Below are 26,106 nucleotides of genomic sequence, written 5' to 3' on the forward strand. Positions count from 1 at the left end.
GCGCTGTTGTATTTTGTAAAACACGTTGAAAAAATCTCGCTTTTTGTACTCAGCATTGGCGTGGTGCTGACGCAGGTAGTCAACCGCGCGAGTTACGGAAGGTTAAATTTATTTCAGGAATTATCCCAGAATTCTTGCATGGATTTTCAAGTAACATTTTGATGACCAAATACTTTTTATTTAGGTTTTATGATGTTTCAAAGAACCTCTACAAGTCTATTTGATTAAAAATGTTTCTTGGTTGTTGCTCGCAAAATTCCTTCAGAGATTTCTGCAGGAATTCCTCCTGGATTTTTTCGGGGATTTCTCCAGAGATTCCTTCCTGGGGATTTTCCCGGGATGCCTTCTGGGATTTCTTCCGGGATTTCTGATAACAAAAACGCATCCTCATTTTTAGATTTTTTCCTTACGAAAAGATCCTGGGCCAATCGGGAATCGAACCCAGACACTCTTAGCTTGGTCTTACTGAATAAACAAGTTTAAATTAGATCAAATAAGAGTGGGAGCGTTAGAGCGTTAAAATCATTGAACTGCTGCTGCAAGAACTGCTATAGGAACTACGGAAGAAACTAATGGAAATTTAAGTCCAAGGGTGATGTCATCGCCAAGAAAACTCGACCTTCCTCAATGTTTGTCGCGCATTAAAGTCATGCTCTACTATATTTATAATTCACTTTACGATTTACGCGTAATATCGAATTCTTATTACTGTGTAAAAAAAATGATATTTTTTATCAATATAAAATTTGTAGTAGGTAATAAACTGAGAAAAAAAAAATGCAATGTCAAAAATTGATTCATTCTGATAACGTCCAGGGTCCAGTACTCAATAACATTAAAAGGATCGCCTTCCAGGTGTTGTGTGTCAGCAACGGTTAAAATAATCCAGCAGATTTCGTTGGCTTCGATCCTGAAATTTGGAATACATAATATGTTGAAATACGACCAAATGTATTGTAGATTCCTGATTTAGATTATTGCAGAGTTGGCTATACTTAATAGCTCGGTTAATAAAAGTCGAATTTTTAATAGAAGACTTGGAAAATCATGCCACATGCAACAATCAACTCAATTCGACGAATTGATAGTAACGGCCATTTTATTAGTGATCCGAACCAGCACGGGAGGAAGTTACCAAATATGTAACACAGTCCTATCATGCGTCATATCAATTTGTGTAGATTTTTTCAATCTTGATAATTCTTAATGAATTTAGTACGGGGTACACAGATAGTGATCGAAAATGCAAGACAGTGGACGAAAATCAAGATGGCGGCTGATTTATGGAGTTTTAAGCGATACTGATAAAATTGGTATGAGTTTATGGAATTTTGAGGTAGACCAGATAGCGATTCAAAGTTCAAGATCACACATCACATTAAATCAAGATGGAGGCTATTTTCTGAAGGTTTTAGTTCTAAAACCATGCAGTTTAGAAGAATGATAATAAGAAAATCCAATATGGCGGACCAAAATTCAAGATGGCAAATAAAAATCAAGATAGTGGCTGTTTTATGGAACTTAAGGCTCAAACCATGTAAATGTGTACAGGTATTTGGTATGGGGAAGATTCCCGAAAACCAAAAACGAAGACCAAAAAAGCCAAGATGGTGGAACCAAAATTAAGATGGTGGCTACTCGGAGGAGTCTTACGAAGTCAATATGGGTAATTTTGCCATGGGGAAGATGCCCAGGGTCCAAAACTGAAGACCAACAAATCCACCATCACCACTAGCTGGATTGATTAGGTTTTTGCTTGTGATTTCCTAAAAGCAATTAGCAAATTTAGAAGAAACATAAGATACGGCGTGAAATTTCATGGTGTAGACATAGGGCATTTGGGGTAGCTTTCTTCACAGTTGTCATTGATTGCAGATGATCTAAAACAACTCTTGTTAAGATGTGAAGTCGAGTTCATTAGTCATATACAAGCATTAAAAAAACAACATTTCTAATGTTTAAAACAACAATATTCCCGGCGCCGACTATAAAGCGCCATCATACGAACCATCAAAATTCTCGCTATCGCCCAGTGGCGAGCAACCCTTACCATTTGAACCACCTTCTTCCGTACACTTTTCGGCGTTTTGGATGCAACGGACCGGTTTTTAGCACCTTTCCCTATTTTTGAACTGCTGTTGTTGTTACTGCTACTACTACGCTCTGTCATCGTCGCTATTGCACTGCTTTGAGATTGGGAGGAATCTCGTGGTCCTTCCGAACCGGCAGTAGCAACATCACTGGCGGCCTCCTCAACAGGGGAGTTTATCTTGAAGAATGCGTTCAATGTCTTCTGCTGGTGCTGCTGCTGCTGCTGATTTGTTCCCTGCGATGCGAATGCAGTTTTGGAACCGTCTGCCTTAGTCGTGGATGCGGATTTCGGAGGAGTCGGCGGAAATACCGTGGATGGCTGGTCGCGGTTGAAGAGTTTCAGCTTCACCGGTGATGGGTCGTGAATCTTACCCGGTTCTTGGGCAATCGGTTCGATCGAGACCTTCCGAGGGCTGTTCGGGCAGGTGTTTTCCTCGTCCTGGGAGGGAAACAACGAGATGCGACTCTTGCTGGGCGGTTGATCCGTTGTTGGGCATGCTGAAAGTAATGGAAAAAAGGGTTTTGTTGACAAAAAAAAAATATTTTTGTGCCTAAACTAGCGAAAATGCTACACCATCTATAGACGACCCCTTAGGCTTAGATAATACACAATTTTTCATGCTGTACGAGGAATGATATGCGGAGGTTTTATTCAACTGTCAATAACGCGTGACACAAGACTGCGCCAGTGTCCACTATGTGCAATGACCGGGAAGGAAATTAGCTGGCCGGGTTAAACAATGGTGGTTTAAGGGAGTGTAAGATAAGTAAAAGCAGAACTTCGAGTATATTTTGAATGATAATGATTGAAGGTACACCCAGGAACAGGATTATTATCAAGCAGTGAACCCACGCTGGATGAGGTTAAAAAAAAATCTGAACAACAGTAAGGCTGCTGGTAAGGACAAGATTCCGGTCAAACTTCTTAAGCACGGACGCGAGCAGCTACATCAATCAATCAACCAGGTTCTTATGTAGATATGAGAGGATGAAGATTTGCTCATCAGCCTTAATATGCTTAATCTATAAGAAAGGGTATATACTAGAGTGTTCGTACCCTGTGGAACAGACTGAAACCACTTGAGGAGTCCTTCGTCGACGAGTTGGTTTTTGTGAGAACTATTCAAAAACGAATCAAATATTGCATCTGCGGATGATCCTAGACAAATTTCATTAGTACAACTAGCAGACTCACCAGCTGTTCATTTATTTCATTGTTTTCCGACGAAACTAATTCAGGCAATACGCAGGTCTGGCAGGCATGCAAAGGAATGGAACTATCACCACATGGTCACACATGCTGCTCAGCTTTGCGGACGATACCTAAAGATCTCATTGTCATCGATCGTTGAACAGTGGAAGAAGCAGCGAGGATGGGCTTGACGATTACCCCACCAAGACGCCGTACATGAATACGGGTGGAGACAGAGGCAAGTCTATTGGTATTAGTGCTGATTGATGAGCATCAGGGCCCATATAGCCGAAACGGTAAACGCACGGGTATTCATCATGACCATGCTGAGGGTGACGGGTTCGATTCCCGGTCGGTCCAGGATCTTTTCGTAAAGGAAATTTCCTTGACTTCCTTGGGCATAGAGTATCTTCGTGCCTGCCACACGATATACGCATGCAAAATGGTCATTGGCAGAGGAAGCTCTCAGTTAAAAACTGGCTGAGAAGCAGGCTTTGTCCCAGTGAGGACGTTACGCCAAGAAGAGGAGATGAGTGATGAGCATCAGATGAGGTTATCCAAGTTGTTGTGTTGAATGTTGAATGTGTTAATCTTGTAACACTTATGACATTTGACAATGATGTAATCCCGTGAAGTGAATAGGCGTGCCGCAACTGCGATTAGGGCCTTCTGCGGACTGCGTAACCAGGTTGTGCGCGTAAGTTGCAAACGTGCAAACGAAATAAGCTCTGTATAAGACGCTGATCTTTCCGGTGGCCCTCTACGGTCACGAGGCGTGGACGTTGAAGGAGGTACATAGGGTATGAGTGCCATCAGTATTCTCATGCTCTCAAATTCATCCTATTCGAAAACAAGCGATTACGGTACTGATTTACCGTATGCGTGATAATGTTTGCACCATCGTTAAATAAAATTCCAGTTTTACTTGTGAAGACAATGTATTGGTTTTATTTGCAGGCATTTAAGCTATAACTTATATCAAAGTAGACTGTGAATAAAAAGTGTTGATTTTCTTAGTTTAACACTTGCATAATGACTAAGTGGCAAACTAGCTAGTGATTTGTCCACGCGCAAACGTCGAATAGTATCCGTGGTAGAGTCAAAGTCAATATTAACAATTTTTGAATTTATTTTATTATTTTGACATTGCCTAATGGTGTAGACATTGACACACAAACAAAAGTTATGATAACTATTGATTCTGGAATTTGGTACGGATCGATAGTTTTTCGGAAATCGAAAAAAACGGAGGTTGCGTTCGGGCAAATTCAAGACTTTCTTATATGGCGCTACTCGTAGCTCCTGGATGCCATTGGTAACAATGTAAGTTTTTTTCCTATGGTCGAAGGATCATTAAGGCCACCGTAATTTTCCTTTTCGATATGCCATGCCCAAGGATGGGAACACTCACTTGCAAAGAGTTTCACTCACTTGCTATTTTCTCAACTCAGAAGCGTGCAATCAAGAAACGATGTATGGACGACTTTTTCCTTGTGGTTTTGTCTAAAATTTTGCCGAATAGAGTAGGGGTCGCACACGCATACCGAAGTCGTGAGGAGGCTGCAAAGGCAACTCTCCACGAGGTGAATGTAAATTACACTCACCTCGTGGAGAGTCGCTTTCGCAGCTCTGTCACGACTTTGATATGCGTGTGTGACCCCTACTCTATTTGGCAAAGTTTTAGACAAAACCACAAGGAAAAAGTCGTCCATACATAGTTTCTTGATTGCACGCTTCTGAGCTGAGAAAATATTAAGTGAGTGTAACTCTTTGCAAGTGAGTGTTCCCATGCCTGGCCATGCCATTTAGTCGCTGATTTAGCGTTTCTTTGCCATTTTTCTCATTCAGCGCATATAATTCACCCAAATCTTATTTTTGGTGGCAGCGATAGCTTTCTTAATCCATGTTAACCTTAGACGACCAGTGGACACCTTCGGGAATAGTTGCCCTTGCTTTTTTTCGGTCTAAGATCGTTTTACGGTTCTCCTGAACACTCCTGAAATGTCTTTTTTAACATTTGCGCGTGGACAAGTCCCGACTACCACTGCTACCCCTTCATGGTGCAAACTTTAAACTTAAGAAATTGGATTTTTTTTACCCGCAACCTACTGTGATATGAGTTAGAGCTTACGTACATGCAATAAAAACCAAGACATTGTGTGTACAGGTGACATGGGCACCTTATTTGTACGATGGTGCAAACATTATCACGCATACGGTATTCCATTCTTTTTGTTCTCACACGTGCTCACGTCTGACAAAAGATAAGCAAAAATAAGAAATAAAACAAACAGCGCTTCAATTCTTTGTAGGATGAGAATGAGAGCCACATGCTTAAAATAACGGAATCAATACTCTTCTTCTTCTTTATGGCTCTACGTCCCCACTGGGACTTGGCCTGCCTCGCTTCAACTTAGTGTTCTTTGGGCACTTCCACAGTTATTAATTGAAGGGCTTCCTTTGCCTGCCATTGCATGAATTTGTATATTGTGAGGCAAGTACAATGATACACTATGCCCAGGGGTCCGAGAAAATATTTTCGACCGTAACGGGAATCGAACCCGCCGAAGACTTCAAGAATCAAATGAAACAAAAGCGTGAATTATTCTCATAGTAATATTAACAACCCGAATTGAGAGAACAATGTTTATTCAACTGTTATGTAACAAAACATAAAATCAAATATATTTATTTCTTCATTTAAGTTCTGAACATTCTGCGCTTGTGACTTCGTGCGATTATTTTTTGGTTTACTTGTCTTGCTATGCTTTTCTAACTTCTCCTCCGTACGAACCGTTCCCGTGGACGTTGGTAGGCTGAACGAACTGTTGAACGCCACATCTCCATTATCATTCTTCTTATTGCTCGCATTGTTTTCCGGTTCACCTTCTCCTAGCAGTGTACCATCGACTGATACCATTCGACTTGTGACACCTGTGTATTGTTAAAACAATTATTGTAGTTTAGTTTAGTCAATAATAAATTTGTAGATTGATACCGACCTGGAAAATGAATTTCATCTTCTGGAAATCCTTCAAAATCGCTTTCATCATCCGAAATTTCTTTTTCCTTAACGTTGTTGCTCACGGTGCACAGTGCTGCATCCACACACAAAAATATAAAAAATCAACTTCAACATGTTGTTCAATTTTGTATGCCATCAGGTATATCTAATTTGCACAGTTCCATTATCTTAAAGTTTAGTCACGAATATAGATCAGTTATTATACGAATATAGTAGAATATAGTCATGGAAGTAGAAGAAATAGTGCCATGTGAAACACATTATAAACCACACATTATTAACATCTATGGAGTAAAAAATGATTATAGGAGCCGTAAACCAAATCACATTGTTTTTTTTTTGTATAAAAATTGACTTATTTTTACAAAATTCTAACAACAGTTTGAACATCGTTACATTACCATGGCATTGCATACTGTTAGGCGTTTATCAGTATTTGGAAGTTTCTGCTTTTTAACCCAATTCACGAAATTTATTTCAATTTATAGAAACACGTTTCGCTACACTGAGAAAACTCATCATAAGAAAGCCATAAGTTTGTCTTATGAAATTTCGACATAAGAAAAAGTTTTGATTTTCAAAAGAAATTCTTATGATATCATTTCATAAGACATTTTATGAACTATTTTTGCGCAATATAAAAAAATATCGCGACCTGAGAGCGAACCAGGGACGTCAAGATCGAAGAACGCGTGCTTTACTCACGCGCCCATCGACGCTTAGGAAGTTGGGGTGGTTGGAGCCCAATAAGAAGTTTGGTTTTTCGAGAACAACGTTTCATAAGATATATTATGGTTTCCATAAGAGCCTTCTTATGAGATTTTTCATAAGAACGCTCAAAGGAATTTCTTAAGATATTTTTGCCTCAGTGTAAGATATTCAAAGCCAAATTTAGATTCTACTATGATTGAATAATCGAAAATAAACGGCCATAAACATCAATCAACATAATTAATAGCACATTAGCAAATTTTCCAAACGTGTCCATCTTACCCTCCCTACTGGCCCGTCTTACCCACACTACCGGTCACCCGCACCGTGTAAATCAATAAATTTGGAGAACACTTTATAATTATCCTGAAAGTCATGGAAAATCAATAGGGGTACTCACTATACAGATTAAATTGCTGCGTAAGCCGTGATTTTCTGCTTATTTGAAATGTTTCATGATTTTGCGAATGAAATAATCAAAGATTGCCTTGGCGATCGCGACGTTTAATCAGTTTGATCAGTTTACGCTGTTAAGTGAATCCCCCTAATTTTTAATTCAAATCGGTTTGTAGACTGTAAATTATCTTAGTTGAAGTAAATAGTATGGAGATAACAATTTAATTACAGGGGATAGAAAAAATGATCGGTACAGGTAAAATTTTCACTTTTCCAAAAATGTTCAACTAGCCAGAGAAGAGAAGGGCATCTCAGAACAAACCGAACACACGAAAAGTGATAAATTTTAGGCGTGAAAAATCGACTCGATTTATTTTGTTTCTACCCATTTCGTTTCCATCGTGTATAAACGTCAAAACAACTGCATGGCTCAAAGTGTATTGATTATTTCAGGTATAATCAAAATTAATGAACAGATGACGTCATATCGATGATTAATTATCTTATTCTTCGAAATTTTGTTTCATGGAGAGCATATCAATTGTTGTTTCGACCACTATTGCAATAATATGGTGCACGTACCAAAGATGTTTTTTGCAATTGCAGGCTGTTATAAAGCATAATAATGGTGTTTTAACAATTTTTCTTGATTATCATAACGGTTTCATACATATTCCCATCATTATTGTATCGCGTATCCTATTTACGGTTTATAGAGATAAGCAACTTTTACTGTGTCCCCGAAATACATTCTAGTTAAATATATTTTTTGCGAATCAGTTTTTGAGTTGATGTACCTGCCTCCGAAATACTTTGCTTTTTCGTGTCAACACGGTTGAAATTTTCCGTGTAAAAAGTGTGGCTTCAACCGCTAGGTGTCGCGACCAACAGCATGAAATATTTTTCAATTTCTGACTCGGGAGATGGCCTTCTCTTCTCTGCTGTCAGCCAACTAAAAAGCACCTGGATGTCATAATTCAATGTCAAACTGAAAATGACAACCAATTTGTAATTCCGAGGGGCGAGCTAATGAGTTTTTGGTTTCTTAAACTTTACTGATAATCGAGAAGAATTTATATTTCATATTTCTTAAAAAAGAAACAATATGTACAATTACTTCGAAACAAATGCAAAACATCGGCAATCTTTATTTTGTCGATCATTGAAAGCGTTTTGTGCTTGCATTTTGGTCCGGGTGGTTTCATTAACATCTATATTTTCACTTCGCCGACTAAAAATGGGTGAACATAATTATTTCTCGCATTGACCGTATATGTATCTTGCAAAACGTATCAGTTTTGCTTTAAATGTAAAATAAATTGAAAAATTTTACGTTTTACTTCCAACCTAAACATGATTAAAAAAAAAACAATGCGCAGCCCCTTGTGCTGCTGTCACTTCACCCAACTAGCGAATCGAATTCGTTGGTTGGGTGGAGGTTGTGGCTCAACGAGCGGGTTCCGACTGTATTGTAAATACATGTTGACACAAAATTTTTAATTAGCTGATTGGCTTGAACTTTAATGAGTCTTTTTAGGGTGACTGGTTATTATTAGCAGGGTTGTTCTCTTCGTTATGAGGGGTTTTTCATCGGTCAAATTTTAATATCTCGCATCCAACACCCCGAAGTTGGTGAAGAATAGGCTCCTAAAGTCCTATCTGGATTCTTGTTTTAAACCACAATATATGGTACAAGAGTACATATTTACTCATTTTTTGATGTTTTTATTAACCGTAGTTGAAAATATATAATTTTTATTTTTTTTAGTCTTTTGTCTCGTCCCTAGCTTATAACACATACATACTTTGAGTGATTTTTTCACGGTGTATGTCAGATAGGAACATCAGGAACATTTTTGAATTCCCAGTGCGAAAAATGTCGAGCTCCGTCACACAAGGTTGACCTCAAGTGTCAAAGTAGAACTATTTACCATTTTACTTATTTCCACTTTTCTCATTATTCCTTTGTTTTTCAAGTTCGAGTAAAGTACAATTCCGATTAGAATACCATGCTTGATCGTGTTATTCAATATAAGCGAGATTTCGTCTTTAATTTTAGGACCCTATTGAAACGATTTGCATTACGAAACGTGTCGATGGTGTCACACAAGGTCAACGTAGTGGCTTCCTGAGGAGTTTTACACGCCAAGTTAGGTAAAGGTCCTCGAATGCCGCCTCAAGCTTCGCCCATACCTCGCGGGTCGTTTTTTTTTGTCCCCCGTGTGTTTTTTTTGACGAGGCTGAGTATATGGTAAGTGGGGGCAGGATGGGTCACCTAAGAAATGGACCTCTATAACTGTCTGAATATAAATCGCATTTCTCTGTATTCTACCACGACTCTCAGATACACTAGTCAGCTATGATATAAAAGTATAGAAAGGTCACAAAGTTTGAAACCTGCTTCTTGACAAGCAATTTTCAAAACATGACCCATCTGGCCCCACCTCATTTTTAAGGGGGCAAGATGGGTCAGCTATCAGAAAACTCGATTTTTCTCCAACAAAAAATACTATATCTTCTATTTTTTCTCTATACATCTAAGCTTCACAGACGTAAAGATTACATGAAAAAAGTGTTGAAACATATCGGTAGATTATTCTCAGAACTAGAAGATTTTTGTTCAGGTAGTCATGAACGGACTTTGAAAACCTATATTTTTTGTAGGAAAATTTCAAAAATAGTTTCACAAACTCTTAGTGCTCTAATTGCTTCGATAAAGTAGTAGGACTGTGCATTTATCGATATTATCGATAATATCGATATTATCGGATCAAATTTATCGATTTTTTTTTCTTTATTAAAGTGGCTTTTCGCCCGAGGCGAGTTCGCCACTATGCTGTTGATATTTTAACATTTTTCTTCAAAATGTTTCCAATACAATAATGCTTCGCTGGGTTTCGAGCCATTATCCGTGTGAATCGTTGTCCTTCCGTACGAGTTAGAGGAGTTCGGGCTCCTTTCAGATCGCACTGTACAGGCCCGCTTCCCTAAGGAAAGTTAGAAGGACCGTTTCGCTGTCCCGTTCATTCTGTAGAGCTGTTCTGATACTGGTGACTCCATATTGTTGTCTCAAGTGTTCGTAGGATGGGCAGTTACAGATAAAGTGTTCCACAGAATTGTGAACTCTGCAGATGTCGCACTGCTTTCGGAAGCCGCTACCGCCGCCTTCAAAATTGTGCGAGACTCGGGTGTGACCGGTTCTAACTCTTGAGAGTATGCGTTGGTCCCGCCCGTTCGGCAGGTCCTTCCAGCTATCGGTGTGGTTTTTTACTTTCCGCGTGAAGCTTTCTCTATCATGGTGCCATTCGATGGACCATGCTTCTTTCGCCTTCCGTTTCAGCCACAGCTTTACGTCCGCAGCAGGGGTGCTCCGTGTAAATAAGCGGCCGTTACGGTCCACATCGGCTAACCGGTCTGCTTCTTCATTACCTGGAATCCCTTTATGACCTGGAATCCACATGAAGGTTATGGGCTCACCTTTGGAGACCAGTTTCTGTGTAGCCTGGATCCAAGGATGGGCGTTACAAGTTCCTTGAAGTGCTGATACTGCGCTGGCCGAGTCCGTTACAATCAACAGCGGAGCCTCGCAAGGTCGAGATGCAGCTAGAAAGATTGCCGCTGCTTCCGCTGAAAACACAGAGCAGATTTCGGGGATACTGCGAGCTTCTTGGTAGGAGGATGAGCAGATTCCGAGTCCCACCTTCGTCCTGTTGGGTTCAAGTTTCTTTGAGTCATCTGTGTACCGGATTTCAGTGAAAGAATATTCGGTTCTTATTCGTTCTCTAAAGTGCGCCTGGACTATTTCTGGAAGACATTCCCGGTTGAAGTTGTTCTTTATGTATGCATCTATACGAGGTTCTTTTGCTTGCCAGCTTAGAACCCCATTTCGTTGGCGCTTGCACACCGGAGGGAGTACGATGTTGGCTACGGAGTTAAGTATTCAGTTTGCTTGGTTGGAAATGAAAGCTGCTGGCCCTCGACTTCTTGTCCGTTCGAGGAAGCTGACGGTTTTCGTACTAATTGCAATGGCCGCCTTGTACTTGAATGGAAGTGCCCCAGCTTCGGCACATGCTGACGTGGCAGGAGTAGAAGGGAGTAAGCCGGAAATTGCGCGAATAGTATTATTGTAAACAGGCCCCAGTTTGAGAACCATCTCTTCAGAGGCGCGACAGGTTATTTCCGCTCCATAAAATAGCCGGCTTCCAATTACTGCATCAGCCACCCGCAGTTGAACTTTCCTGTCACTTCTGGTCCGCTTGTTCGTAATACTCTTCATCAAGTTTATCCGGCTTCTACAATTTTCATGACCAACTTGCCTAATTTCACCTTCTATAAAATTTTCACACTTGTTCGCTACCTAGCGAATTCTATCATATCTATCATTTCATTATCCACTTTGATCTCTACTCCCTTATACTATGAGTAGAAAGAGACCGATATAGCCACAAAATCATCAAGTTATTAATAGAAAACGGTCGATAAATCAGCATATGATATGAAAAGTTTGTCTCAAAAAGAAAAGTGTTCTATCCTATAAGATCGAAAAAGCTACAGATCGATAGAATTTGTGATGAAAACAGAACAATACATTAGGCAGTCGGGTGCCTGAAACTTTTGCCAGTCTTGGTAAGGTGGTATGAACTACCAACCAAGCCGATCTGTTTAAAAGCACAGGTCGCACGGCAGAAGTTTCACGCATTCGATGTATTCGTTCAATACATGGCCTACTTGCCTAATTTCACCTTCTATAAAATTTTCACACTTGTTCGCTACCTAGCGAATTCTATCATATCTATCATTTCATTATCCACTTTGATCTCTACTCCCTTATACTATGAGTAGAAAGAGACCGATATAGCCACAAAATCATCAAGTTATTAATAGAAAACGGTCGATAAATCAGCATATGATCTACAATTTTCTTTCACTAAGTCGAAGTGCTGTTTAAAGTTTAGGTGTCGGTCGAAGGTCACGCCTAGAACCTTTACTGATTGTGGTAACCGAGTTTCTTCTCAAACGGTACAACAACGCGGACACACGTCTTTCCGCTCCTAAAGTAGTTCACCGAATCCCTAACCAGGGCAGACTCCACTTCGACCAAGCAGGTGCAACCATACCCTCTTACACATCAATGGGTCGAAGCGCTCTTTCTCTTTCGCTCTCACATTTTCATTTCTTCCATCGTTCTTTCGTACAGCGAATTCAAGAACGAGTATCTCACACACACACACATTGAGAAGCTTGTCCCGCCATTCAATGGAAGGTGGAGAACTCGTGTTCGAAAAAGCTCGAGGCAATGCTTGACAGTTCTCATGCACTCTCAGAATATTTCAGACACAGTGTGTCGACCTTATACACTCTCAACATATATCAATGAATTTTTACATTCTTAATTATTTACATCACATCTACTACATTCTTTCCCTTCTCTACTCTAGAGAAATTTAAAGAATCAAATCACACGGTTTCAAATTATGGTCATGCTTCCCGATTGCACCCAGCTGGCCATACCTACGATAGGCACCCAGTTTTCATATCTGGTCATGATTTCCGAAAGCACCCAGCTGGTCATGCCTAAAAGAGGCACCCAGTTTTCATATCTGGTCATGCTTTCCGAAAGCACCCAGCTGGTCATGCCTAAAAGAGGCACCCAGTTTTCATTTCTGGTCATGCTTTCCGAAAGCACCCAGCTGGTCATGCCTAAAAGAGGCACCCAGTTTTCATTTCCGGTCATGCTTTCCGAAAGCACCCAGCTGGTCATGCCTATAAGAGGCACCCAGTTTTCACTTCTGGTCATGCTTTCTGAAAGCACCCAGCTGGTCATGCCTAAAAGAGGCACCCAGTCTTCACTTCTGGTCATGCTATTAGAAAGCACCCAGCTGGTCATGCCTAAAAGAGGCACCCAGTTTTCATTTCTGGTCATGCTATTAGAAAGCACCCAGCTGGTCATGCCTAAAAGAGGCACCCAGTTTTCATTTCTGGTCATGCTATTAGAAAGCACCCAGCTGGTCATGCCTAAAAGAGGCACCCAGTTTAAATTCTTGTTATACTTACTAAAGCACCCAGTTTCAATTCACTTTTTTTCACTACCGACTCCGCCATTGTGGTAACCGAGTTTCTTCTCAAACGGTACAACAACGCGGACACACGTCTTTCCGCTCCTAAAGTAGTTCACCGAATCCCTAACCAGGGCAGACTCCACTTCGACCAAGCAGGTGCAACCATACCCTCTTACACATCAATGAGCCTCTGCACGAATTTGCCCTGTCCTGCTCACTCCCACAGAAAGTTTGAATACAGCGCGCACAGTAAAAGTCAAATTTGACTTTTACTGTGCGCGCTGTTTTCAAGCTTTCTGTGGGAGTGAGCAGTGGGCCAGATTCGTGCAGAGGCTCATGGGTCGAAGCGCTCTTTCTCTTTCGCTCTCACATTTTCATTTCTTCCATCGTTCTTTCGTACAGCGAATTCAAGAACGAGTATCTCACACACACACACATTGAGAAGCTTGTCCCGCCATTCAATGGAAGGTGGAGAACTCGTGTTCGAAAAAGCTCGAGGCAATGCTTGACAGCTCTCATGCACTCTCAGAATATTTCAGACACAGTGTGTCGACCTTATACACTCTCAACATATATCAATGAATTTTTACATTCTTAATTATTTACATCACATCTACTACATTCTTTCCCTTCTCTACTCTAGAGAAATTTAAAGAATCAAATCACACGGTTTCAAATTATGGTCATGCTTCCCGATTGCACCCAGCTGGCCATACCTACGATAGGCACCCAGTTTTCATATCTGGTCATGATTTCCGAAAGCACCCAGCTGGTCATGCCTAAAAGAGGCACCCAGTTTTCATATCTGGTCATGCTTTCCGAAAGCACCCAGCTGGTCATGCCTAAAAGAGGCACCCAGTTTTCATTTCTGGTCATGCTTTCCGAAAGCACCCAGCTGGTCATGCCTAAAAGAGGCACCCAGTTTTCATTTCTGGTCATGCTTTCCGAAAGCACCCAGCTGGTCATGCCTAAAAGAGGCACCCAGTTTTCATTTCCGGTCATGCTTTCCGAAAGCACCCAGCTGGTCATGCCTATAAGAGGCACCCAGTTTTCACTTCTGGTCATGCTTTCTGAAAGCACCCAGCTGGTCATGCCTAAAAGAGGCACCCAGTCTTCACTTCTGGTCATGCTATTAGAAAGCACCCAGCTGGTCATGCCTAAAAGAGGCACCCAGTTTTCATTTCTGGTCATGCTATTAGAAAGCACCCAGCTGGTCATGCCTAAAAGAGGCACCCAGTTTTCATTTCTGGTCATGCTATTAGAAAGCACCCAGCTGGTCATGCCTAAAAGAGGCACCCAGTTTAAATTCTTGTTATACTTACTAAAGCACCCAGTTTCAATTCACTTTTTTTCACTACCGACTCCGCCATTGTGGTAACCGAGTTTCTTCTCAAACGGTACAACAACGCGGACACACGTCTTTCCGCTCCTAAAGTAGTTCACCGAATCCCTAACCAGGGCAGACTCCACTTCGACCAAGCAGGTGCAACCATACCCTCTTACACATCAATGAGCCTCTGCACGAATTTGCCCTGTCCTGCTCACTCCCACAGAAAGTTTGAATACAGCGCGCACAGTAAAAGTCAAATTTGACTTTTACTGTGCGCGCTGTTTTCAAGCTTTCTGTGGGAGTGAGCAGTGGGCCAGATTCGTGCAGAGGCTCATGGGTCGAAGCGCTCTTTCTCTTTCGCTCTCACATTTTCATTTCTTCCATCGTTCTTTCGTACAGCGAATTCAAGAACGAGTATCTCACACACACACACATTGAGAAGCTTGTCCCGCCATTCAATGGAAGGTGGAGAACTCGTGTTCGAAAAAGCTCGAGGCAATGCTTGACAGCTCTCATGCACTCTCAGAATATTTCAGACACAGTGTGTCGACCTTATACACTCTCAACATATATCAATGAATTTTTACATTCTTAATTATTTACATCACATCTACTACACTGATTTCTTCGTAGGGATGGCTTTTCCATCAATCATGATTGGCTTTCGAAGTACTGGATGGTTTCCTGAACAGACATGTGTCCTGATGCATTTTTCAGCGGAAAGTTCAAACCCGATCGTTTTAGTCCAACGCGCAACGGCATTCACTGCTGTTTGGAGTTTTCTCCTTATGGCAGCAGGATGTTTACCGATCACCACGAGCAGGATGTCGTCTGCATATACGTAGATGTGTACCCCTTTTGGTAGTATATTGAAGACGCTGTTCATGCTTATAAGGAAGAGTGTTACGGCGATCACTGATCCTTGAGGGACACCCGTTTCCTCATCCATTGGTTTGGACTGATGGTTGCCTATGATGACTCTAAAACTTCGATCAGAAAGGAAGTTTTTGATAAAATTCAACATGTTACCAGTGATTCCCCATGATACAAGTTGTTTAAGGATCTCTGGCGCCCATTCTCGATTGTAAGCCTTCGCAAGATCAAGTGAAGCCATCTCGATATGGTCACCCGCTTCCAAGGCATCATTTAAGACCTGTCCCAATGCGGCAAAGTAGGTTCCGGTCCCGAAACCTGCTCGGAAGGCATGCTGTCGAGGATCTAGATACCGGCTGTTATCGAGATGTTCCATTAGCCTTCGGTTTACCAAACGCTCCATAATTTTCGCCAAGCAGCTGGTTAGAGCTATGGGCCGATAGTGCTCTACATCATGCGCTGATTTGGTGTTTTTGGTATGGGAATAACAAATGCCGTTTTCCAGCTAGATGGAAGGGTTCCTGCTGTCCATTCTTTGTTTAAACCTTTTAAAAGGGCAACCTTTCCTTCAAAAGGGAGATGCTTCAAAATGGGATAGCTGATTTCATCTGGGCCCGCCGATTGACCTTTTGCTTTACTGAGAGCAAAATTCAATTCATTCATGGAGAAAGGCAGATTAAACGCCTGTCCTCTGTCTGGTGGGACTACAAAAAGGTTTATTTCAGCTTTTGGGATTGGGTGCTTTATTCGAAAGCTATTGGGATAGTTTTGGTGCGACGACAGACTCCAGAAGTATTCCGCCAAAGCATCGGCGATAGCGGCTGGCTCCCTAGTTGTACGTCCGTCAATCTTCAGACCGATGCCTCGGGTACGCCTTTTGCCTTGGATGGCATTAACCCGATTCCAAAGTTCGGCTGATGTCTGCGAATCGTTGATTCCATCGAGAAAATTTGACCATGATTCTTCTTTGGATTTCCTGATCAATTGGCGACAGGCGTTGTGAGCTTCTCGGTAAGCTGTCATAGCATTTAACTTTTCTGGATGGTCGAAAGGTAGCCGCCTTGCTGCTCGCAATGTTTTTCTCCGTTTTTTCACCGCTTGCTTTATTATTTCCGACCACCAGGGAAAAGCGCGACGACCTGGGGTGGAACTCGTTCTGGGGATAGATTCGATGGCAGCCTCGTAGATTTGAGTAGATAGTGCTTCGATCGATATAGAATGCGGATCTATTGCATTCGCTACTGTCGCTTGAAAGACTGGCCAATCAGCTTGGTTGTATTGCCAACGAGGTCTTCGAGAAGTTTCTGGTATTGCGTTATTTGTGTAGATCCAAATCGGCAGGTGGTCGCTACCGGATAGGTCAGTATCGATTTTCCACATGATACGATTTGCGATACTGGCAGATGCTACAGAAATGTCTATAGCAGTTTCCTGTTGTCCTCGAATGAATGTCGGAGAGCCGTCATTGAGGACGTAGAGGTTTTTCTCACTGGCAAAATCTAGGATAGTTCGTCCTCTGATGTTGCTGACACGGTTTCCCCATGCTTCATGATGTCCGTTGCCATCCCCTAGTAGTATCATTGGACCTTCTATTTGACCAATCGCATCCAATAGACGATTTTTCAGATCTGTTATTTTGCCATTTGGAATGTATAGCGATACAATCGTTACCGCAAAAGGCCAAGTAATCCTGACAGCTATCATCGGCAAATCGCAGTTGATCGCAATGGGCTCATATGGCAACTCGGTCAAAACCCCAATGGAAACGGAGTGATATATGTTTTGCCCACATTTGGATATCCAAGTGTACTTTTTTCCCAGGGTTTTATTCATCGCCGTGGGATATGCTCGGTGGGTTTCTTGCAGGACGATAACAAGAGGCGCATGATCGTTGGTCAATCTTTCGAGTTCCGGTAGGTTATTGAAGAAACCGTTCATATTCCACTGTAGACACAGCGGTGTGCTTCGGTGGTGAAAGTTAGTAGTGATTGCAGGAAGCGAGATATTGGAGCGGTTACTAGTAGCCATTGATGACAGGAAAACGGGGCAGGTATACCGTGGAGGGCCCATATTCTGCGCATCTAAGACTTTTTCAATTTCAATCAGCTGTAACAAATTCCAAATCGAATCGATTTGGCTGAATTTTTGACTGCACATAGTTATTAGCTTTGTAAATGAGGGAAAAATATAATTCTTATACAAAACACTCAATTTATACGTAAAATCATGAAAATTCTAAAGTGTGTCTCTGTTCCTAATTCTGCGCACCCTTTTTTGGAATGTTCCTTATTCTGCGCACTAATGTTCCTAATTCTGCGCACATGGGAAAAACTCTAAAAAGATAACATATTGTAATGAGAACATGATTCATAGATGAAATTCAACTGAATTCTTCATTTTCAACTATTATACGACATTACGACCATATTGGAACTTTGCATGTCCTCAACATTGATACTACCTACTTTGATTACTAAGCAAAGGGAATTTTAATCATAATACACAAAAGGATTTTGTAGCATTATCGAACACTACTACGTTAAGCTTTTTAGTTATTCGCATACGCACATTTTAGTAAAATTTACTTTCATTTCTAAAGGCAATATAAACTTTTTATCCATGACAAGGTGGCACAATCTTTGTTTGCAAACTAAGACTTCTTTCTTGTCTAACTCCAGGGTTTCCACTGTTTAAGAAAATTCTATGTAAACTCACATCATATATCGCATTTGACGAATGATTGCATGAATCCATAAAATTTCCCCCGAGGTTGATAGCAAATGTTTAAAACAAGTGGTTAGTCCGGCCGAACTATCAGATCAAAAATTCAAAAATCGTAAATTAGCCTTCAAAGTTCATAAACTAACCTGTTGAGCCGTAATTACATTCACCGGATTGCTAGAAACATAGAATATCCTAGTTATAACTATGGTTGCATTTATATGATGTTTGTTTATTAATTATATGTTCAAAACATAGTGTTGAAATGTCTGCGCAGAATTAGGACCACCATTTAATACCGGTTCCTAATTCTGCGCACCTAAGAAGAACAAAAAGATTAAGAAAAGAAGAAGAAAACTCAATTGTTTTTTGCTGATTCTGATTCCTCGAAGACAGCAGTACAGGATGCGCATGGAAAAGCAGATATTCTCTTCATTATTTATGTCGCAAGATGCTTCAGCTCATGAAGCAACTTTTTAGCAGTTTCGCTAACGGACACAGATTTCAGGCAATTTATTGTACTTGCAACATCATTTTATTTTTTTACAAAATAATGATCGTTGATTTGAAAATTTTTTCTTCACAAACTTTTTCATTACTATTGAAACATTGTTCAAAAAATATATTTGAAGCTAATATTGAACTAGCGTCCGTGATTTTGTGGTATATTCGAGAAAGTGCGCCGAATTAGGGACTGCGCAGAATTAGGGCCGGTCACGGTACATGTACCGCTGTCCGTATTGCAGTAGAAAAGCGCCGGCCAGCGCCGTCAGGTTGTAACGATGATTCAACGGAGAAAACATCGGAGAAATTTATCGATACGATATCCGATATTGCTCAAACCGATATAAAACGATAACGATAAAGGCTAACTACAGTGACCCCACACCGATGAATCACCTTAATTTTTGTACACTATTTATGAATCACCATGTTGATCAAATGGAGTGATCCATAAACTGTGGTCATTTTTGCCGATTCATAAATTGTGGGGTCACTGTATTCCCGATATTCCCGATATTTCCGATTAATTTAAATGTTAAGGTCAGACTTTGTGATAGTTTAATTTTAATTTTAATAAGTTTCATTGTTTTAGTTACAACATTGACGCCATAGCGCCATATGTTAACTTGTAACATATGTTTTATAAAAAAAACACGTATATTCGTCAGCAGCGTGTGTGTTGCCTTTTAATAAAGTTATCGGATATCGATACGATATCGATAATTTGGAATCCGATATATCGCCGATACCGATATGAGAAAAATGCGTTTCGCCGATACCGATAAACCGCCACGATGCACAGCCCTATAATGTAGGTCACAGAATAGCCTTTCAATGAAGAATAAAACATTTTCAAAAACTATGCAAACATACCGAAAAATTAGGGTGACCCATCTTGCCCCGTCTATACAATACACGTAGTTAAATGGAATGTATAGCATAAGGAGTATAACGAAAAAATATTTTATTTTTTTCTGTGCAAGGAACGTAAAGAATTTTCAAAACAATATACCGTCAGTGTACCAGTAGCCGCTCGTGTTCCAATAGCCGCTCACCGTCATGAAAATGATGCTTATTGGCATAAATGTGTACGATTGTCTTCATCCGGGTATAATTCAGCACGCATATTTTGAATATCCATGGAAAAAAGATCGTATTTTAGCAGAGAACTTTGTTTTCTACGCTCGTGAGCGGCTATTGGAACACGAGCGGCTATTGGTACACTGAGGGTATCACTTTTTTGTGTATCCACTTCGTTCATCTGGGAAAATTATTGAAAGATTCAAAAATATATAGTACGGTTGAAAACGGTACTGACCCATCTTGCCCCCTGACCCATCTTGCCCCCACATACCATACTTATAATTGACGAGGCTGAGTAGGACGATTCAGCACACGTCTTCCTATTCCTGGCCCTACGTGCATTTAAATTTTTCGTTACGATTGGCTATCGGCCTCACTAATTCCCAAAGATCCTCGAATTTCAAAAATGTCCCCTGCGCCAATTTCCCACATTAGTGGGGTTTAAATTAAAAAGTGTTCAGATTAGAAGCGGTCAAACCAACGGGGGTACACGGTAACCACATTTGATCTAGTTTCCATTGAAATTTAGGATGTTTGATGTCGTCTGTACCTAGGATAGCCTGTACCCTTAAAAACGGCGATACAGAAAAACCAGTACATCCAGTGAACTTATACAGATTTTTGGTGGAATGATCTAACATCTTTAGAACATACAAGAATTATCTAGTTAAGTTTTCTAACTAGATTGTTGTGGTCATGAGCGTGGTATGGCTTCGGACGAAAAAGGATAACTGGATATTTTGATTCTTTACGACCAACTGGAATGCTGTTCCATCCAGATTGAAAATCCGCCCTGGCTGAGTGGCTCATCTGTCGCATCCATTTCCATCAAGTATTCACAAATTCTTTCGAAGTAGTTACGATCTGTGGTAGTGGCACGATCTGTTGCAATATATGCTTGCCTTTGTCTACGAAAATGATATACTTCTTTGCAAAAACAACTTCGACCACCTTGTAGTTTGAAGCAAATTTAAAAAAATCTACCGAAGACCGTCAAGATATTTGATTTGAAATGTGATAAGCATCTCCATAGAAGCAATATTTTATTCGAACAATCTCCTTATACAAAAACGTGCATCGAGTATCAAAAACTAACCAATGTAAACCAACCAAGGGCTGATAATCTCGATGATAAAAATAAATAATAAATAACCACATAAATCATGATCAACTTTTGCTTACCATAGTTCAAATTCCAACATATAACGAAAAAGATTTCATAACCAAAACACATCATTCAACTTACGTTTCTTCGCTGCAACGGCTTCCGGGTCGGATTCACTGGTGTCAGAACGCTTCCGGGGCACCGACTTCGACCCGATCAGCTTCAGCTTGAACTGCTTGGCAAACGGTTTGCTAGCCGGCGTTTTGGGACGGACAATGTCTTCCTTTCCGCCGCCACCACCGCCGACCGAGGCATCCGTCAGGGTGTCCGTGTCGGAACGGATCGCCTCTTTGAGAGCCGGAAGCTCCATCATCATCGCTTTGTGGCGTTGCTTTTTGTTCAACTGAACGCGGTAGTTGAAATCGAAGACGGCCGACGAACCGGTTGAGGAGACTTCTGCTTCTTCTTCGTCCTCGTTCTCGGAGGATGTAAGGGTTTTGATTATCTCTTCGGTAAGTTTCTCCACTTTAACGATAGCTTTCGCGTTGAGCAGTTTCTCGACTGAGGCGCCGCGCGGAAGTGGAATTTTCGCGACCAATTCCTCCAAACTGATTTCTTCTCCGTTGGAAGAAATCAGCGAAGAGTGGGACGAACTCGACGATAACCTCCTCTGGCCGGATGGCTTCATTCGCTTCGGAACCACGTCCGAATCGCTGTCTTCATCTTCTAGTACGTTTCTCCGCTTCTGGGATTTGCGTTTTTTCTTTGCAGCAATTGGAGAGGAAGCGCTCGATTCGGACGACTCAATGCACTTTTTGGACTTCCGGCGTTTCGTTGCAATAGGTTCCATAGAACTGTCCGAGTCGCAGCTTTCTGATCCAGAATCATCTTGGGCTTCCGCCCTCGAGTTCCGGGAATTGCCTCTGCTGTTTCCGCTGGCATTATTCTCAGCTCTGGTCGCTGCCCGCCTGGCTGCCTCCGCCCGCCTAGATGCTTCTGCTAGCTCCAACACCGCCTTAGGTGGTTCATTCCCAACGATCGGCCGACAAAATGTGCACACGTAGTTTTTCGAGGGAACCTCCATACACTGATCGTGACGGCAGGTCGATCCACACGTGGCACACATGATCAGATCCCATCGTTTGCAGTCATCGAAGTCTCGCCCATAGCGGCAACGGCATTCTTCCGCATCGCATTCCGAAGGACGTTCCAGCTGATCGTTGAATGCGTTAGGTTCCAGCTCCCATGAGGCGTCCCTAGAAGAGTGAGTTTTTAGAAAAATGAAAAATCAAAAATGCTTAGATATATTAGAGATGATGTTTGATTGCCCACAATACTTACTTTTCCGGGATGTACACCCCACGCTGTCGAATCAACTGGCCAAAGTCGTCCTTGTTGTTGCACAGAGGACACTTGAAAAAGTACCCCGCCGACTGGGCAAATTGGGCCACGCAGCGCCGATGGAACCAGCCATTATGACAGCACGGGGCACGAATCGATTCCAACCTTCGGTACGCTCCCATGTCGTCGTAGCAAATCCCACAGGCCTCCGTCTCCGAATGCTGCTCGGTGTCCACCAGTTCGACGTGTTTATCGCACCACGACTGGAACGTGTCCGAATAATGGGACAAACATCCGTTCTTGAACCCACAAGCTGTGTGGAACGTCCGGAAGCATTTCTTGGCGCAGCACCATATATTGGCGTAGCGCTCCTTGCAAATGTAACATTTTTGACTGCGGATTCGGGCCTCTTCGTTCCTGATGTCCTCTTCCATGAATCCGAAGATTCCTTCATCGTCGTCCCCATTCTGGACCAGACTCGACGTCAGAAGCTACAAAAAAAAATGTCCTCATCATCAACAATGCTCTGACCACCCCACCATCCCCCAAAAACCTACCAAGCAGTGATAGTGCACCTGAAGGCGCCACTTTTTGTGGAACTTTCCCAAAAAGAGCTCGTCATCTTCGGGATTCTTGCAAATGAAGCAGCAGGACGGCGGGAACGCAGGCGATGACGTCGACGACGACGCACCTTTTTTCGAGGACGTCTTCGGGGTCTTCGGAGTCGATACGGATTGACGCATTTTCCCGAACAGTTTTCAACCAACTTCCACAACAAATCGACGCCCGAATACTTTCACCACATTGTCCACCGCAAATTTCACTAAATTCAAGCCTAAATTCACTAGTTAATCACTCACTAATTACTTTTTTCCATCATCCGACAGACGACTCGACGAAAACGCGCCACCCAAAGCAAAACCATCAGCTCCGCGCAATCGATTCTGGCGGTTGGCGGCAAAACTGTGTTTTGACTTTTTGACAGTTCGCTCTCTCGCGCGAATTTCTTTTCGCTCTCTCGGCGCGCGCGCACGCAAACCGAAACCAAAACATCAAACAAAAAATGTTTTGGTTATTTTCAGCTCAGCATTGGGCGATCCTTCTTCGCTATTTAGCATTTTGTGTGATTTAGTTTTGAAAAGTTGCAATATTTTTTCACCAGATTTTTTTATTTTATTTCGTTATTGCATCTTGCTTTGCTTTATGCTATGTTCAGACTACGCTCGAATAACATACCCAAGTAACCACTAAGCCCTATCGTAAGCGGTCTAAAGGTCATAAAAAAGCTTTTCCGTGTCAATAGGCTCTATAGAAAATTTTCAAATATTGCGATTTTTTTTTTCGACTTAGACTTTGATGCGATAAATTTCGTCGTACTCATATTTCGCTTTCGATTTCGCTGTTAATCTCAGTCGCAGGGTTTTTGTAACTCGCCCGATAATGTGACAGTTTTCGCCGACCATCTCAATGTTTACCCGTTTACCATTAAGGTCTTTTGTTCTCGGTCCACCAGCTGGTCATGTTTACACAACAAAACCAGCTGGTTCACCGATGTTTACGTTCATTCTTATTGTTCTCGACTACCAGCTGTTTATGTTTTCATAACAATATCAGCTGGTTTCGCCTGAATCGGGGAAAGAAGGCGAAAATGTGTCATAAATGTTAGGTTAGTACCATATTAGGGCGAGTTCAATTTCGTCGCCAAAGTCTGATCACAGAGAAACAGACGTCACACTCTCATCACCTTCCATCGATCACCTTTTTAACGGTTGATTCAAATATTCAGTAGTAGGTCGATTGACCACTCGCGGCGCTGGTATCGTTTTTGCTCCTGTTTGACGTTTGCTCACTACCGCCATCTAGTGGCAGCCCGGCCAAGCACAGTACGTTTAGCATTGGGCGATTATGTTTTCGTGACGATGTTTTTTAATGAAATTTGTTCTAAGTGTTACGTCTGTTTCTCTGTGGTCTGATTATTCGTAAAAAATACAATATTCTCAGGCATTATAAATAGTAAGCACTGAAATAAGCCGTATATTAGTATATGACGCTATCACAGAGAAACAGACGTAACACTTAGAACAAATTTCATTAAAAAACATCGTCACGAAAACATAATCGCCCAATGCTAAACGTACTGTGCTTGGCCGGGCTGCCACTAGATGGCGGTAGTGAGCAAACGTCAAACAGGAGCAAAAACGATACCAGCGCCGCGAGTGGTCAATCGACCTACTACTGAATATTTGAATCAACCGTTAAAAAGGTGATCGATGGAAGGTGATGAGAGTGTGACGTCTGTTTCTCTGTGACGCTATGCTATAGTGCTTGTAAACCCAGTGTCTATGAGCCAAATAAGAAGCCTGACAGTGCTGTTAAAAGGCTTGGCCTGCATGACGTTTATATCAATCAAAGCTGATTTCAAGCAAAACAAAAATGAACCCTCGACTGATCCGGAGCAAGACGATCAAATATCCTCGGAAATTTCTTCCGATCAATAGGGTGTTTGAAGCTTGTTATCAGACACTTTAAGCATTAAATTGATACAGAAAATGTATAACTGCTTTCTCGAATATATTATTAATACATCGGATGTTAATCGTTTTATCCACATCCACAGACGAGCACCAAAACTAATCGATGAGCGATGAGCCCCATTTTGATTATCCTGTTATTGAACCTCGTCAACCTCCCAAACTTCCCTAGCTGCATCTCCTGCAAATCTCTCTCAGCCATCCATAAAACCATTTTATACATTTCGAATGCGGACACTTTGTGCCCGATTTCCGATCCGAACATCGGATCGTCCGGAACATCAACGCTGTACCAACTTGTTGTCTGCTTTTCTTTAAATACGGTGCTGAGCCAACCGATCTGTTGGTTCATCGATGGAGCAGATGGGAAATGTGACGAAATCCACTTAGAAATAACAATCCCGAGGATATCAGATCGAATCTGGATCAGGCCGTAAAAATCGAAGAAAAATAAACTTCAATGGAAAAAACATCCAGAACAAAAAAAAATAAGAAGGTAAATAACTTTCTTTTTTTTGCTTTTTTTCTGACTCTCATTCACGCAAAAAAATATTCCCGTTAGATGTACGTGATTCATCACTTGAATTGGAATTTGCTCTCCTTATTCCTAGTTTATCGGATTCCGATAAAAGCCTCTAATTCATTCGTAATCTCTACGTGATATTCTCATTCGAGTCACATTTTGTCATATCCATGCTACGTGATTGGTCACGTAGAACTTCAGCGTTGGGTGACATATTGATTTTAAGTGACTTTCCTGTGTGAAAAAAACACCAAAAATCATCATGGCGCCGGAAATTCTTGCAGACTTGAACATTTTTCGCAATTTTTGGAGATTTTCAAACGTAAGTAATCGAAATAAATCTTAAATGTTCTTTTAAAACAATAACATTACACCAATTATTCCAGAGTGATGGATTTAATGAGCTGTTGACGCTGTTCCTGCAGGATTTGGGAGTAGGTACTTGGAGCGAACATATGCGGATTCACCGTAAGAGATTTTTTGCGTATCAATCAGCCCGCGAAGAAATCGAAACGTAAGTTCGATAAAATATGCGTAAACTATTTATTTGGTTTTCAAATAAATTGAATTTTCATTACTTCTGTTTGCAGAAAACACAAAATGCCAACTGAATGCACAATG

At 41.4% G+C, this 26,106-nt stretch overlaps 1 protein-coding gene across 2 annotated transcripts; it reads right to left on the bottom strand.

Annotated features, from left to right (window-relative positions):
- Positions 1–624: 624 nt before the first annotated feature.
- Positions 625–24,400, bottom strand: LOC115267417 (PHD finger protein 7-like). Of its 2 annotated transcripts, none has more exons than XM_062861011.1 (5): positions 22,989–24,143; positions 22,432–22,922; positions 21,232–22,346; positions 2,051–2,589; positions 625–910 (listed from the first exon to the last, which is right to left on the bottom strand). In XM_062861011.1, the coding sequence occupies exons 1-5, from the start codon at positions 23,172–23,174 to the stop codon at positions 866–868; spliced, it is 2,376 nt and encodes a 791-aa protein (XP_062716995.1). In that variant the 5' UTR covers positions 23,175–24,143; the 3' UTR covers positions 625–865. The 2 variants fall into 2 exon arrangements, with proteins under 2 accessions (XP_062716995.1, XP_062716996.1); XM_062861012.1 differs by lacking the exons at positions 625–910; positions 2,051–2,589 and adding exons at positions 5,916–6,217; positions 6,286–6,381 and having other exon boundaries at positions 22,989–24,400.
- Positions 24,401–26,106: the final 1,706 nt, after the last annotated feature.

Source organism: Aedes albopictus, chromosome 3, assembly GCF_035046485.1.
Source record: "Aedes albopictus strain Foshan chromosome 3, AalbF5, whole genome shotgun sequence".
In the NCBI taxonomy this organism is placed as follows: domain Eukaryota; kingdom Metazoa; phylum Arthropoda; class Insecta; order Diptera; family Culicidae; genus Aedes; species Aedes albopictus.